This window comes from Pinus tabuliformis, chromosome 6 (assembly GCF_031772625.1).
Source record: "Pinus tabuliformis cultivar Carrire ecotype Pingquan chromosome 6, CPIR1, whole genome shotgun sequence".
In the NCBI taxonomy this organism is placed as follows: domain Eukaryota; kingdom Viridiplantae; phylum Streptophyta; class Pinopsida; order Pinales; family Pinaceae; genus Pinus; species Pinus tabuliformis.
Window position 1 is genome coordinate 1269787511 of NC_142292.1, and position 16982 is coordinate 1269804492.

General features: G+C 41.1%; 1 protein-coding gene across 2 annotated transcripts in view; it reads right to left on the reverse strand.

Annotated features, from left to right (window-relative positions):
- Positions 1 to 210: 210 nt before the first annotated feature.
- The window catches only part of SCD1 (stomatal cytokinesis defective / SCD1 protein (SCD1)), a 470752-nt gene continuing 453980 nt past the window's right edge, over positions 211 to 16982 (reverse strand). For both annotated transcript variants that reach the window (XM_089426037.1, XM_089426039.1), the window contains one exon: positions 211 to 582. In XM_089426037.1, the coding sequence (XP_089282163.1) occupies positions 487 to 582 (96 nt within the window). In that variant the 3' untranslated portion in view covers positions 211 to 486. The remainder of the gene's footprint in view (positions 583 to 16982) is intronic.

Sequence of the window (16982 nt, forward strand, 5' to 3'; positions counted from 1 at the left end):
TCCTGCTAAATAGCAACATTTAACTAAACCCTACCTCTGCTTATACCATTCTCAAGAGGTGAAATACAACAATAAACACCTTAAAATTTAAGACGGAAATGAAAAATTTGAAATTCTAAGAGTTTATCACTAACACTTTGAGCTATGAAAGTGTAATGAACATAAATCTACAAGAAACAAACTTCCATACAAAAATACCATACAATACCATACAAAAATAATCATGCAGCTGCTTAAGTTCATCCAAAATATGCTAAAATTTAGAATCATATAATTTTGGTTATATATTATACAGCTACATTTCAAAACTGCAAATGCAAACTCAATAAGCTATGCCTTCTCACTTCATACAATACAATAATCATACATGTCATGATGGTCTCTTCATGCATGCCAAAATATGTCCCTTATACCTCACAAGAAATAGAATGGTGTTTTCTTGCTTGTTTGCAGACTAATATTGTAAATGAGTTTATGGTACAACTGTCATGTTTGTACCATTGGTTCCCAAAGCCGAAGAATTCCATTGCGACCACCGCTGCAGATTCTGCCCCTGTCAATATCAGAAGCTACACGTCGGACCTGCAAGGTTCAACAATTATTTTAGGGAAATTGCTATTTTTTATTGAACTTAGGATATATGACAACCATATATGCTCAGAAAGGCAAAAAAGTTATCTATATAGTTCCACAGGTAAATCAACAAGTCATAAAATATTTTGAAAGTTAATACTGGTAAAAATGTTAAGTTTGCAGGGATTATCTTTGTTCAAGAAAACCCTTTGGGAATTTAAGATCATTAATACCCAGACACTTTAGAATAATAATAAGTTTTACAGTGTTCTTGAAGAATTCTGACTATGCAAATCATACCAGCTTCATAGAATCACTACAACAGATCTAGAGACAACACCATCTATGATCCATCACAAGTGGCAATTTTGAGTTTGGAAGCCCGCATAGCATGTGACTATTCTATCCATAATTATTAAATGTCCTGAGTTTTGTATGTCAATAAAATGGTAGCCATTCAATCAACACAGCACAACAGTGAGTCCAGTGCAAAGAACTGCACAGTTTACCCAATATCCTTGAGAAGAAATAATGTCAGAGATTGCAGAGTTAGATTCTGATGACTGCAAAATGCAGCTAGGACACTTGTAAAGGAATAGGCTGAGAAATGCACTCACAAATCCTCAGCAGCTAATTCCCAGCAAAAATGGTAGGAATTTTTATGAAACATAAGCACAGAACAATGCCCAGAGCTTATACAATGGCATAAGAGGCTCAAAATTAATTAGTATATTCTGGTATGCTCTTCTATCTTTGTCTAACTTAATGACTAAATAACATTTATGCGGTGGTTTACCTTCACGTGCTACCTTTCTCTTGTAATATTAGCTTCTCTATCTTAGTGTTGCACTTATAGCGATAATATCGCCAAAACCAACTTCGGCGATAATATTGGCAGTAATTATCATGATAATTTGTCGTTTTGAAATTATCGCCTTGTCTCTGACAATTTCAATTTATTAACAATTCTTTTTTTCTTTTGACCATAAGTTTTTAAAAGTTAGGGGATTGAGCTGAGAGGATACTCTGACTATTTCCATGAAGCAAACAAGGTGAAATCCATTTTTTTCATTTCCCATGATTCATCTCATGAGATACATAACCTAATAGTTAATGGTATTATTAAATTCTTAAAGTAAAAGATGAAAATATCTTTTACTTAAATTTTTAACATTACCATTAATTGACTCGGGATGTTTGAGAATGGTTCTGACCTCATTGGATTTCTTCTGGAGAAAGCAGAATTTTAGATTCACACAAAATCTAGCAGACTTAACAATTGGCAGGATTGCAACGTTTCTACATTTAATCAAGATCACCAAGCCCTCTATGTACCTCGATGTTGGTGGCATTGACTTGCGAGCTCCTCCTTCATGACCCTAGTAAAAATGTACACTTCACTCAATTGTTCATGATCCTAGTCTATGTCACAAGGTTTGTTGAACTTCAACTTTGAGGTTCAAATTTTGGCGAACCTTAATTTTTTTTTGAGATTTGGCAAACCTCATTGAACCTCATAGCGATTGAATAAGTCCATAGATAAAAACTCATAACCTCGTGTCACAACTCAAGCTTGTAATCTATCCTGGCAATTTCCATGTTCGTGATAGCATTTTTTTATGTTTATTGATGTTTATATCTTACTATTTTATCCTATATTTCATTTTAAACTATATATATATATATATATATATATAGACGAACCTAGTGGCGAACCTCCTCTGAACCTCATCAAAAAATTTGAACATGAACCAAACATAATCATTGCCAAACCCGAACTCGAACCCAAACCATGTGGCTTAAATCCTAGTAAAAATGTACACTTCACTCAAGCAAAATCATCGATTAGGATGTTAAGCTTTTTCTATCTTATTTTAATGCTCAGAGGGTGATCTTGACAAGGAGGATCCCAATATAGGCAACGATTTTGATGTTATGTAGCTATTTGTTGTAGCATTATTTTCTTTGGATTTTGGAGGCAATTTAGAGGCTCTCTATTGATCTTTTTTGATTTAAAGATGGCTAACACTCGATGATATTTTGGTTATATGAACCTGTTGACCATTACCGGTCAACTACCCATGCAGTACACCCCCTTTTCTTCGCAAAAAGGGGTAGCACTTGATCGACATGTCCGTGCCATTCTGCAGTCATCGGCAGCTTCATCAATTTATATTGTAAACCCAGTCTGCATGTATGAATTGTAAATAATCTTAGCAGATATGAGTCGTGTATGTAAATTGCCTAGGTGGACCTAACTTTCTAATGGTAATCTACGTCCCGGAAGGTTTTTCGTCTCACCGATCCATGATCGGCAGAGTTTTCCTTCAGCCTGACCCCAAAGCCGGGATGGATTTTGTCATTAGAATTTTAGCAGAATCCTAGTGTGTTAATCTGCTAGATTATAGTTGTGTCACAGAACTGGGTGGTTATTGAGGGTCTATGATAAAGGGGTTTCCCCCTTAAGATGTAAATTGTAAAAGTCATGATGTAAAGTGTCTTGAGGGTTGGAAAATGTTGTAAATCCCCTCATGAGTCCTAAGTCCTAGGTCCTAAGTGATTTTTCCAAAGGCTAAGTTCGAGGATCCATTTAAAAATGAATTAAAAATTAAAAAATTTGAAAATTTGAAAATAAATTACTGAAAAATAAAATAATAATAAAATAAAAAAAATAATAAAAAATAAAAAATAATAAAAAATTATAAAATAAAGCAAAAACCCTAAAAAATAATAAAATAATAATATTTTGAGTAAATACATGCAAAATTTCATTTTTTAATGAATTAATAATTTCGACGGATGAGATTAAGAGATGTTTTGATCCTCATCGACGGTCGAGATCATTTCGACATGGATCACTCGAACTAGCCGTTGGGATCTTTTCCTTTAAATAGGGTGCTAGGAGTCATTTGAGATCAGATTGGATCTGTGAGTCTGGTGCTGAAGAAGCTCTCTTGTAGTTCATTTTTTTTGTGCAATAAAGAAGACTTTGGGGTTAAAAATCTTGCTAGTGTTACTCTTCTGAAAATGCTGTAAGATTGTTCTATTTGTTCTGCATAATTTTATTTTCAGCCATTAATGATAGCTTAATGAAGATTGATCTAGGCACAGGTATCTTGTCTGATCTTTGGGGTTTGAATGATAGTTTAGATTCTGAAATATATTGGCAGGTATCTCCATTTGATCAGGGTTTCACTATTGTTTTCTCCTTCTACGTTGATGGTTGATTTTAAGCTGTGCAGGAAATCCTTTTTTCAGATTACCGGGCGTTAGGGGAAGTTCTCGGCTGAACCAGCCAACTCCTGGGTTGTGTTTTCTGAAAGAGCCCAGCCAGTTCTCGATCTCGGGCTTATCATTCGAAATAATTTTCTTATGAACGCATGCAGGGTTTTCTGAAGCATTTTACATTTAAATTAAATTCTGATAAAATTACTGTGATTATCGATAAATCTGGCTACTAAAGAGCCTTAGATCTATAAATACTGTAATTCTTTTGCTGGAGCTAGGGTTTTGATTTTGTTTACTGCAAATTTTTTTGTGATTTTAGGATAGTTTTGAAGGGTTTTACTTTAAAATTTTGCATATATCTGTGGGCTTTTGTTCTCTATCTTGCAGGAAAGGCACACTTTTGAAATACTGTGAACATCAATATAATCAGGGTGTATAAATCGATCTGCGTCCCTGTTCACTGCCATTGACTTATGTAAATCCGCTGAGCCCACGTATCACATTACCTGCGGAAGGAATATTCGGAAGATATCAGGACTTCGGTTGACAGCAAATCCATGTACCCACACGCAGAGAACAGAGTTTCTAAACGATACGCGTGAGGTGAAAGCACGCATCCTCGCCGCTGCAACAGTTGTGAATATTTCGCGTGGAGACATCAGGCTAATCAGGTAAAATCTGAAAACGTGAGCCATCCGCCATATTCATCATTTGAGCCAGGTAATTTCTGCGTATCTCCGTCTTCAGTAAATCTCAAAATCGATTTCCATTTGCCGTCGTCGACTGTGCATTTGTGCATCAATCCTGTTTATGCATTTGGTCATCGTGTCTTTGGGAAGGTTATGCTTTCTGTCGTTTACGCCCCCTCGATCACGCCATTGAAAAATCCTGTTACGCCAATCGTGTTCATGCATTTCAGTCATTAAGTCTTACGATTCTGTCGATTAGGGCATTCAGTTGTTTCATAAAAACGTTTATGTGGTTACGTTTAAGATTTTCCGCCGTCGAGCACATTATATCACGCAGATGAAGCTTCAAGCAATTGATTTGTGGTGATCTGGTCTCGGTTTCCATCTTGCTGAAGAGCGTAAAGCGTCATGAGAATAAGGGTTGCGTAGTGCTTAGGTTTTCTTTTCATAATTTTGGTTTTAGTTACGAGTCTTTTCTTTAGGGTTAGAGATTTAGTTTTAGATTTAAATTTAAATTAAAATAGACTCAAAATGATCTTAAGTTTTGCCTTAGTCTAATATTTAGTTTAGGATTTCTTAAATTTTATTTTTGTTTAAAATTTAATTTAGCTTTATTTTAATTTTCCCTTTTAAAAATCATAAAAATTTCAAAATTTAAAAAAATATAATAAATAAAAAAGGTGTAAAACTGGATTTTATTAGCTTTAGATTTTTGCCATAATTTGAAAAGCATAAAAGGGCTATTTTGAAAATTCGCCAGATTTAATCGCATTTTGTCGCATTTTATTTTTCCTGCTGAGATTCGAATTTATTGACAAATCTGCACATGAATGATCAATCTTGAAGATTAGCTGCATATGATATCTGGTTAATGATTCTCGCATGGTTGTTTAAAGCATTTGATCTTTTTCGAAATTTTTAATAGCTGGATATCGTTATTGAGATTTGAATTTTGTGGTTTTAACAGATATCTTACGCCGTCCTAGTCGTTTGATGATAAATGATTGCTTTTCATGGTTTGTATTTCTATATCATCTAGCAAGTAATCGTTTAAACATAAATCTTACAAGGCACTGGTCTTTTAACTTCAAAATCAATTTAGTGCTCGTTTCTTCGTGTCTCCCAAACCAACTGGTCGACAGTTGGTCTTCATCACCTCATAGGGTCTACCCCCCTTAGCCGCGGGAGACAGGCTTAAACGGAGAGATCGGGGATCAGGGTGACAGCCCCCGGTCTGAGTGTTGTCGTGTCAATCTGTGCGACAACAGAACCCTTGCTATATACATGAGAAACTTTGCATATTTGTGTATAATAATTTGGATTCATATGGATGCACATGAATTATATGTTCTTTTCAAAATTTGAATATTTCATGTATTTTATGGTCGAACAATCTTTTGGTCTGTTTGAGGATGTTGTAACTTGTAACCATTTTCCATCAAGCAAACAAGGGGAAATTTGTTGTTCTCATTGCCACGATTCATCTCTTGAGATACATTTATTTTTGTTTTGATATGATTTTGTATCATTCTATTAGATCTTATGCCTCGGGACAAATATCATATTTCAAGATCGTTCTCTGATGTATCACTTGATGTTTTATACATCTTTTACATTGATTTTATTTTCATATTTATGTAGAAATGTGTTTGTTTGATGTTGATGTTGTTTTAGAAGTTAAAACATTGAGAAAAAATGTTTATTTCTTTATTTTTAAAAGTTTCATGATAATTTCCCTAATATTGCTAATAATTTAAATGTTGGGCCTCCGGCGATAAATTTCCGATAACGATAAATGTAACATTGATCTGATATGCAATTGACATCTTCCACTTCTGCACACTGATCAAGAAGACTTTTGGAATGACCTAGATGGCAGAACGATAGATTTGAGAAAGGAAACAAGGAATGACCTTAACTTGTGTCACTGGAAGTGTAATCTTCCTTTTTTTGGTGTTCCTTATGACATGGTTAGGATGGACTTTCAGAGTTGGGGGTAGACATGTCACAGGTGCAGGTTGGTGTCATCAGTAGGCCCAGGTGCTTTTGGAGGGGTTTTGAGGAGTTTCTATGAGGTCTAATGGCATTTGCTTGGTATATTCCATCATCCTCACAGTTTGCCTTTTGTTTTGCCGCATTCCGACAAGTTTCAGAAAATAGAGTTATTATTGGGCTTGACTCAATTAATTATGCTTAAGGTGGCATTCCAGGAGGAATACTTGACAGAACACCTTAGTGTAATAGCTCATTGGAACCGAAACGGGAAGATCTATATGATGGGATGGTTAGATGTGAGTTTCAGTGATCTGAGGAGACATGGTGGCCAATTTACCCTTTTCCCACATTAAAAAGAATATTTTAATTGAAATAAAAGAGGGAAAAGTGCCCCATGATTAAAATAATAATAAAATAGGAGGTTCTACAGGGGTCCATGCGATCTATAAAGAAAAGGAGGAGGCCATTGGGGAACATTTTGGATTTGGCATTACTTCTTGTATGAGAAGTTGAGAACTCGATTCTCTACTTCATGGGTAGCCCCAAGAGAGAAACCCTTAGGTGATTTTGGTGAGAATGGAAGGAAACACACCTCATCACCTTAGTGGATTCAACTAGAGTTCACAGATGCAATGATTGATTTCAGTTTAGTTTTGGGAGGCCGGTGCAACAATGCAATAGATTTGTCGAGGTCAGCGTTTCATCTCAGCTATATTGGTTGTATTTGCATGTAACCAAGTTTATCTACCATAATAAAAGCTGAGATTATTTTCTACTTATCGTGTTATGAAATTGCATGAACTCTATTTGTTATATATTACATGGCAATCTGTAATGTCCCTTCCTAAATTATTTTTGGAACAAGATTACTTTCTACATTTTGGGGTCAATTTTGGAGGAAAAGGGGTCCCTTCGATTTTTATTAGAGGACTTAGGAGTTAGAAGTAAGTCATTTAGGTTTTGTTAGTAGCATGTGGGGGCCACCCACATAAGGAAATACACACTCCCTATGCCAATGGTTCGAAATGCATGAGAGAGAAAATCAAAGGCTTAGTGAGGGACCCACAAAGGAGGGAAAAGGAGGGAAAAGGGCTCCACGAAATCTATGAAAGGAAAGCAACACTCTTCATTTGATCATCTTTGGCATATCAAATTTCTTCTTAGTTGCTCGAGTTGCTTAGCCAGGTCACTTGCTGTTCAGCACGATTTTTCCAAGCAAAGAACTCACCTTTTCTTCAGGGGACTTCGAGTGCCACCCTAGAGAGGTTTATCCATAATCTTCCAGAGGTGATTTTTAGTGTGATTTCCAGCATTTGTATTCAGTGTCTCCAGGTGGTGCGTATTTTTGGAGGATGCAGTGGGAGAAACCGAGTTGAGATCTTTTGCATTCTTCAGAGGACCTATTGTCGAGAGAAATTCCGAACAAGAAGCTCTGGTGATTTGCGGCCATTTGGGTAAGTTTTTGGACTGGAGGAGATAACTTTCTTCAGTGGGGATTTCACAGTTCTTGGGGTCAGCGCAGAAGGAAGAGATTGGGCACACGTGGGTAGTGGAGACTCAACCATTGGAGTTGTTCCTTGCCGAGAGAAATAAGGGAAGTGTTAGTGGAGGTGATTGCTACTTCCATGGAGTGTTTGAGGAGGATTTTTCTAGTGTATTGATAGTCAATTTGCTTCAGCAGTTATGGAGGGCGTAGCGCTTTCTAGGGGTCGATTTTGGAAGGCCAAAACTAGGTCGAACCGTTTCTGGGTTTTTGTGGGTTTTGCTTGAGGAGCCTAGAAATAATTTTGTAGAATATTTTGAGCACCGAAGGTGGCGTTTTCAGCCATATCTTTGCAGCAGATAGTGTAGAATTGCTGGGTACTGCGCATTGTAGCAGTTGGTCAGTTGATTGTAGCTCTGGATTGTGATTGCTTCACCTGGGCTTTTCTCCTCTTGCCTTTGAGGTAAACCCAGGTGCATTCCTTCCATATTTTGTACTCTTGCACCAGTTTATAATAAAATGGCTCAGCTGCTTCCATATTTCTGATTGTTATGGGTGTGTTCTAATTGTTTTAAAATTTTTGTGGTGACAATTTGTTATTTGCTTGCATATCACTGTTTTTCGTATTTTGGAACATTACAGTGGTGTCAGAGCTCAGTCGTGGGGGACTTTCCTATGAGTGAGGAGGACAAAAGTAATATTACCTACAAGAGGCAAAGGTACCGGTGCAGGGAGAGGGAGCTAGAAATCACTCCAGACACTGAGGACCATGGGAAGGTAGTGATAGCAGAAGACATGGGGGAGCCCATGATTAGAGATAAGGTTTCCTTTGACTATCTCTTGAAGGCCCTAAATGATTTGGGAAAGGGGCAGAATGAGATGTTAGATGAAATCAAAATACACAATTGAGAACGAAGCACTCACCAAGATTTTCTATTTGGAGAGATTTTGGGAGCCTCTCAACAGTTTGACCACCCTTCACCTACTGCACAAACTCCACCCTCTAGTGGACTAACAAGAGCCACGCTACCTTCTTTCCTACCTTTGGCACCAGGTGAATCGGGAGGAGTTGACGATCAATCACCTATGGGAGAGCATTTCAAGGAGTGGTAGCCCATGGGAGCAGACTTCAGAGAAGCACTATCTTTCATATATTTTCGCCAGCTTAAGCAGAACGAGGAGGGGAGGAGCTATGGAGGCTAGGGCACGCCGAACTATGAGTTGTAGCGCACCATTGGGAAGATGTACTTCCCTGCATATGATGGCACCACCAAGTGCACAACCCGTGCTTGGGTGGAGAAGCTGGACACCTATTTCCAGCTCAACATGATGACAGAGGTAGAGGCCATTAAAATAGCCAATTTGCATTTGGTGGGGGAGGCACACGACTAGTGGTTTCATGGCTTGTCCAATATGGGCATGCCAATGTGACCTCCTATGAGGATTTCACATGGAGAGTAGTGAAGCGTGGAGGCCCACTTCAGGGAGTTGACCCAACTCAGGCATACAAGACATCCAAAGCACTATATTTCGGAGTTCCTGAGGGTCTCGGTCATGGTACCGGATTTGTCGGATGCTAGGCGAGTATAGACATTTGTAGAGGGGATGACAGAGCCACTGCGTGGACTGATGAAGTCACACCGACCCTCTACTCTATTGGAGGTCGTGACTTGTACAAGAGATTTGCAGGGGGCCATCCCCAAGACCCGGGCACCCTTTCCACCACGCACTCCCTACCCTCAGAAGGGGAGTGACACTAGAGCACCCCCAACGCAGAGAGTAGCCCAAGGGCGAGGGCAGCTGGACGATGACACCAGGAGAGACCTCAGGAGGAGGAAGTTGTGTTTTACATGTCAGGAGCCATGGGCACTAGGCCATCGATGCACAGTGGACAAGGCCCATTATATTGAGGCCTTCTCTGACAATGATCAGGAGGATGAGGTGGAGTTGGAGTTTGGTGGGGGAGACAACAAGGGTCCGACAGAGAGGGGACCACCACCACCACCACCACATGGGGGAGCATCTTTTGCACCATCCGAAGGAGTCCTAACCTCTTTGTGTGGGGTTCCCAAATTTTTGACCATGAGGATCAGAGGCACAATGCAGGGGCAACATGTCTTAGTCTTAGTAGACAACTAAGTTGCATGAAACGCCGAAACATTTCAGAGTTTTCGAAACGGGTACATTTAGAAATGTCACCTCCCAAAAATGGAAACGTTGGCCGAAACGTCATATATGTATATATATATATATATATATATATATAAGTGTATATGTCAATAACACATTATCTTGCAAGAAAAAAGGGAATAAGACCCATAGATGAGAATTTAGAAGGAAAAACATTCCTATATTAACTCTCACAGATGATTATAGGATGGTCGAGTTTCAGCCTAGTTTCGACCAAGTTTCGGAGTTTTGGGTATGGGTACAACTCAAAACGTTGGGTTCTTAGAAGTTTCGTGCAACATAGGTAGAAATGAGGCCACCCACAATTTTATTGATGCTCTGATGGTCCAGAGGAGAGGAATCACCACTGTAGAGTGGAGGAGGAAGTAGCGTTTTACATGTTGGAGCCATGGGCATTGGGCCATCGATGCACAATGGGCAAGGCCCATTATATCGAGGTCTTCTCCGACAACGATCAAGAGGATGAGGTGGAGTTGGAGTTTGGTGGGGGAGACAGCGAAGGTCCGATAGAGAGGGGACCACCACCACCACCACATGGGGGAGCATCCTTTGCACCATCTGGGAGAGTCCTAGCCTCTTTGTGTGGGGTTCCCAAATTTTTGACCATGAGGATCAGAGGCACAGTGCAGGGGCAACATGTCTTAGTCTTAGTAGACAATGGGGCCACCCACAATTTTATTGATGCTCAGATGGTCCAGAGGAGAGGCATCACCACTACAGAGCTTGAGGAGTTTTTAGTTCTAGTACTAGGAGACAGAACTATGCAGTGCACTTGATATGTTCCCACTTTGATAGTGACCATGGGGAACTATTCGATGACAAACCATTTCTTCGTGGTGGACGTACCAGACACCAATGTGGTGATGGGTGTCCAATGGTTGTATTCCCTTGGCTGAGTTACCACTGACTAGAGGAAACTAGAGATGGAGTTTACTGGGTCGGATAGTAAACTAGTGGTTCTTCGGGGCATGCATTCATATCCTCCACAGACAATTTCGACCCACAAGATAGAGGCCGATTTGAGGAATGGGGACATAGCATGGGAAGTAGAGTTGAGGATTTCAAAGGTTGGGGGACAAACCAAGCCACCACATCCAGACATACAGGCTATACTAGATAGATATCCGATAGTTTTTGGAGATATACCACTAGAGCAACCCCTTGATAGGAGGTTTGAGCACACAATAGAGTTGGAGCCTGGTGTGCAGGAAGTCAATACTACAAACTATAGGCATCCCAAAGCCTATAAGGATGACATTGAGAGGACCATTAGGGAGCTGTTGGTGTTGGGCCACATCAGACTGAGTTCCATTCCATTTGCTTCTTCAGTCATGCTGGTGAAGAAGAAGGATGGAACTCTACGCATGTGCATTGACTACAGGGCCCTCAACAAGAAGACATTGAAGAACCGATATCCCATTCCGCATATTGATGAGTTGATGGATGAGCTTAGAGGAGCCAAGTACTTCTCTAAGATAGATTTGTGGTCTAGGTATCATCAGATTTGGGTGAGGGATCAGGATATCCTGAAGACAACTTTCAGATGTCATTATGGGCATTTCGAGTTTTTGGTCATGCCCTTTGGGTTGACCAATGCACCTGCTACCTTTCAGTCATGCATGAACCATGTGTTCAAGGTCAACTGAGGAGATTTGTGTTGGTATTCTTTGATGATATCTTGATCTACAGCAGGACGTGGGAGGAGCACTTGCAACACCTAGAGGTGGTGTTGCATATCTTGGAGGAGCAATAGTTCTACGCCAAGATGTCCAAGTGCGAGTTTGGGCTGACGGAGATGCTCTACTTGGGACACATCATCGGCGCAGATGGGGTCAAGGTGCATGAGGAGAAGATCAAGGCCATTTGGGATTGGCCAGTACCTAGAGATGTGACAGCACTGAGAGGGTTCTTGGGCATTTGCACTTATTACCAAAAGTTTGTTAAGGGCTTCTCACAATTGGCAGCACCCCTCACTAATTTGACAAAGAAGGGGGCTTTTGCATGGACAGATGGAGCTCAAACAACATTCGATCGCCTCAAGGAGGTGATGAGTTGTTGCCTGGTATTAGCACTCCTAGACTTCATGCAACCCTTCACACTGGAGTGCGATGCGTTGGGTGAAGGGATTGGGGCAGTCTTGTCCCAAGGTGGGCACCCCATTTCTTTCGAGAGCAGCAAACTCCTACCTCATGAGAGGTCATATTCCATATACAACAAGGAGATGTTGGCCATAATGCATGCATTGGCCAAGTTTCGACAGTACTTGGTGGTTAACCGGTTTCGAGTGTAGATAGATCACAACTGTCTTCACCACTTCATGGGGCAACAGGGCCTCAACAATAGACAACAAAGATAGGTCAGCAAGGTGTAGGCTTATGATTTTTAGTATGTGCGAGGGAAGCACAATGTGGTAGTCGATGTACTATCCAAGAGACTCGCAGGACTTCCACTCATGAGCATCTTCCATGACTGGAAGGCACAACTATTAGTGGAGTACTCCAAGGATCACTGGGCATGCGAGATCTTGGAGGGCAGTTATGCAGATGGGCGCTACAGGGTGATGGACGAGGTTATATACTACAAGGGGTGCATATTTTTGGTTTCAGGGTCACAGTTGAGGGAGTGTATCCTTCGTGCAACTCATGATTCCCCTTTGCCTAGGCACCAGGGATTCAAAAAGACCTACATGACAGTGAGAGAGTGCTTCACCTGGAAGGTCCTCAAGGGGGGCGTATTGAGATATGTGCATGAGTGTGAGGCTTGTCAGAGGAACAAGGGGGAGTTGACCCATCCAGCAGGATTGTTTGAGCCTCTCCCCATTCCTTGGGGGAAATGGGAGTGTATCTCTATGGACTTCATCACGGGGCTTCCCTCAGTGTGGGGGAAGGATTGCATTTTTGTGGTGGTCGACCGATTGACCAAGTTCGCACATTTCTTTGCCATTCCGACATGGTATTCAGCTTCTCAGGTGGCAGAGTTGTTCTTTAGGGAGGTCTTCTGCCTGCACGGACTCCCTAAGACTATAGTCAGTGACCGGGACAGCCGATTTATGGGGGGATTTTGGCAGGAGCTTTTCAGGCTAGTGGGCACAGAGCTCACCCCGAGCACCAGTTACCATCCATAGACCGACGGCCAGACAGAGAGGGTAAACAAATGGCTAGAGGGTTATCTCAGGAACTATGTGACAGGGCAGCAAAGGGCATGGATTCGATGGCTACACTTGGGAGAGTACTGCTACAACACCACACATCATATGTCCATTGGTATGACTCCTTTCCATGCTCTATATGGTTATGATGCTTTATCTTTTGCTGACATCATTTTTGGAGACAGTCAGGCCCCAAAGGCCAAAGATTGGATCCTAGAGAGCCAAGACATCCTCAAGGCTCTTAAGGATAATTTGCAGACAAATGAGAACCAATAAAAGATATATGCTGACATGCATTGGGTTGAGAGGCATTTTGAGGACTTGGTGTACCTTCGATTGTAGCTGTATCGATAGTCCACTCTGAAACAAAAGGGGGGCCGAAAAGTTGCAACCATGATTTTATGGGCCCTACAGAGCGATTAGGAGGGTTGGAGAGGTAGCTTATGAGTTGGAGCTACTGCCAGGGAGCAAGATCCACAATATTTTCCATGTTTCATGCCTCAGGAGGGTGTTGGGGCAACATGTTACAACAGTTGTGGAGTTGCCTCCACTCGATGATGAGGGGCATCTAGTTTTGGAACCAGAAGCCATCTTGGAGGCCAGGGAAAGGAAGCTCAAAAGCAGGATAATTAGAGAATACTTGGTGTGTTGGAAGAGCTTGCCGAATGAGGATGCTACTTGGGAGGGCAAGCATATACTTTAGCATCCAACAATGACGTTGCTTGGGGACAAGCAACATTTGGGATGGGAGGATTGTAATGTCCCTTCCTAAATTATTTTGGAACACAATTAATTTCTACATTTTGGGGCCAATTTTGGAGGAGATGGGGCCCATTTGGTTTTATTAGAGGACTTAGGAGTTAGAAGTAAGTTATTTTGGTTTCGTTAGTAGCATGTGGGGGCCACCCACATAAGGAAATACACACTCCCTAAGCTAATGGTTCGAAATGCATGAGGGAAAATCGAAGGCTTAGTGAGGGACCCACAAAGGAGGGAAAACGAGGGAAAAAGGCTCCACAAAATCTATAAAAGGAAGGCAACACTCTTCATTTGATCATCTTTGGTATATCAAATTTCTTCTTAGTTGCTTGAGTTGCTTAGCCAGGTCACTTGCTGTTTAGAACGAGTTTTCCAAGTGGAGAAATCACCCTTTCTTCGAGGGACTTCGAGTGCCACCCTAGAGAGGTTCATCCATAATCTTCCGGAGGTGATTTTCAGTGTGGTTTCCAACATTTGTATTCAGTGTCTCCAAGTGGTGCGTATTTCTGGAGGATGCAGTTAGAGAAACCAAGTTGAGATTGTTTGCATTCTTCAAAGGAGCTATTGTCAAGAGAAATTTTGGAAGAGAAGCTCTAGTGATTTGCTACAATTTGGGTGAGTTTTGGGGCTGGAGGAAATAGCTTTTTCTTCAGTGGGGATTTCACAGTTCCTGGGGCCCGCACAGAAGGAAGAGATTGGGTAGATGTAGGTAGTGGAGACTTAGCCATTGGCGTTGTTCCTTGTCGGGAGAACTAAGTGAAGTGTTAGTGGAGGTGATTGCTACTTCCCCGGAGTGCTTGAGGAGGATTTTACTAGTGTATTGATAATCAGTTTTCTTCAACAGTTTTGGAGGGTGTAAGGTTTTTTGGGGGTCAATTTCGGAAGGTCAAAACCAAGCCAAACCATTTTTGGCATTTTCTGGGTTTTGCCTAAGGAGCCTAGAAATAATTTTGCAGAATTTTTTGAGAACCGGAGGTGTGGTTTTCAGCCATATTTTTGCAGCAGACAATGCAAAATTGTTGGGGGCTGCACAGTGCAGCAGTTGCTCAGTTAATTGTAGCTCTGAATTGTCATTGCTCCACTTGGGTTTTGCTGCATTCCTTCCATATTTTGTACTCTTGCACCAGTTTATAGTAAAATGGCTCAGCCGCTTCCATATTTCTGATTGTTATGGGTGTGTTCTAATTGTTTTAAAATTTCTGTGGTGAAATTTTTTATTTGTTTTCATATCACTGTTTTTCCTATTTTGGAACATTACACAATCTTCTGTTAATAGAATGTTGATTTTATGGTGACATTTTGGGTTGAGTAAATTTCTGCATAATTAGCATATTATCCCGTTTGGGACATTACAGTGGCATCAGAGCTAGTTTTCTTGCCAGCTTGAGGGTTTGTCAAACTTGCCAGACCAGATTTATTTTAGGTGTTGGAGTGGAGGCACTGAAGAAGAAACCCTCGATTTCAGGGATAATTTCTTAAGCAAGAGTTTATTGCAAGAGGTTGATTCTATTACTATTTCCCTTGGTCACGTCTAGTCCGTGGCAATCGAAAGAACCAATCTTAATTTTATTGAGACCAAGTTATCTAGCCTGTTGAAGAAACCACAGAAACGAGTTCAGTACTTGGATCGAGTTATTAAAGAGAGGTCAAGGTCAATGGCCAGATTGTTATCAGTTTAAGATCAACTTATTGTGCGTAAGACCGAGAATCTCCTCACAGTGTTAAGTCAGGAGCACAATTATTTAAGGGCCGAGAGCAATGATTTTGGAGGCTGAGAGCCTTTTTCTCATTTCAGACCAAGAGTACTGTAAGAGGTCGAGAGCCTCTTCTAAGGGACATTAAGAGCATGAAAATTTGGTAGGATTTGTCATTCGACGGAAGCCAAGATTAAGCAACCGCTTTCGTCTCAATCAATTCGAGAGCAAATCGAATAGTTACAGTTGTTGTTTGAGATTTGTGATAAGAGAGCCACCACTGTGGGCCAACTCCCTTCTGGGTGCGGAACCTCTGTCAGAAGATCGCTTTCAGTAAGCGACGTAATTCTGAGCTAGTTGGAACCATTGTGGTTGCGAGAGTTGGGTGGCCAGCTACGTTGGGTAATCCAGGGTGTCTAACCATCTTATGAGGTAATCATCAAAAGGGCTAAAGGTGCATTGCTAATGTCGAAAGTCAAATCACAAAGATCGCGTTACTAGAACTCTGTGAAGGATCACCTCATTCAGGGGATCACAATCAAATAAATCCATGTATGGGAATGCGAGGCTGAGACAACAAAGAAAAATCAAATTCAGGTTCAAGCACTAGATTTCCAGTATGAAAATTAGATTAGGTGTTAAAGCCACGTTTTGACGTTCAAGCGAGCCGCTGGGTTTGTCCACAGAGGCACAACTGATTGGCTGTCTTGGAGCACACAGTTAGTTGTGAGTTCCAGCATACAAAAATATCATGTGCATTCACTAGTCGAGTAGTTGTTGTGTGATGGTGCAAATACATGGATCGATCAGTGAAGCATTGCCAATTTTCGTAGACAAGATGCAACAACACCTTGCGAGGTTAGCTACCGTCTAGAGCCAACGCATTGTAATCGATCAGATCGGCAGACTGTTTGTAGATCACAAGGAGATTTTACGTGTGGAGGTTGTTGATTGATTTATTTTTAGTGCAATTGCGAGTGGGCACTAGAAAGAGCACTATTGTGGACGCGACGAGCAGAAGGGAATCTTGTGGCGGAAGGGCATCAAAGCATATTGGAGAACCGTGTGGTACTGGGGCACATACGCTGCTACAATCAAATTTCTAGATCACCCAGAGATAGGCCCAAGCGGCTGGGCCATGGCCGCAAAGTCACACAGGGGACCGCAAACGGTGGATAAGGTGACAAAGATTGAGCATTTAGGTGAGGTCAGTTGTTTCCCTG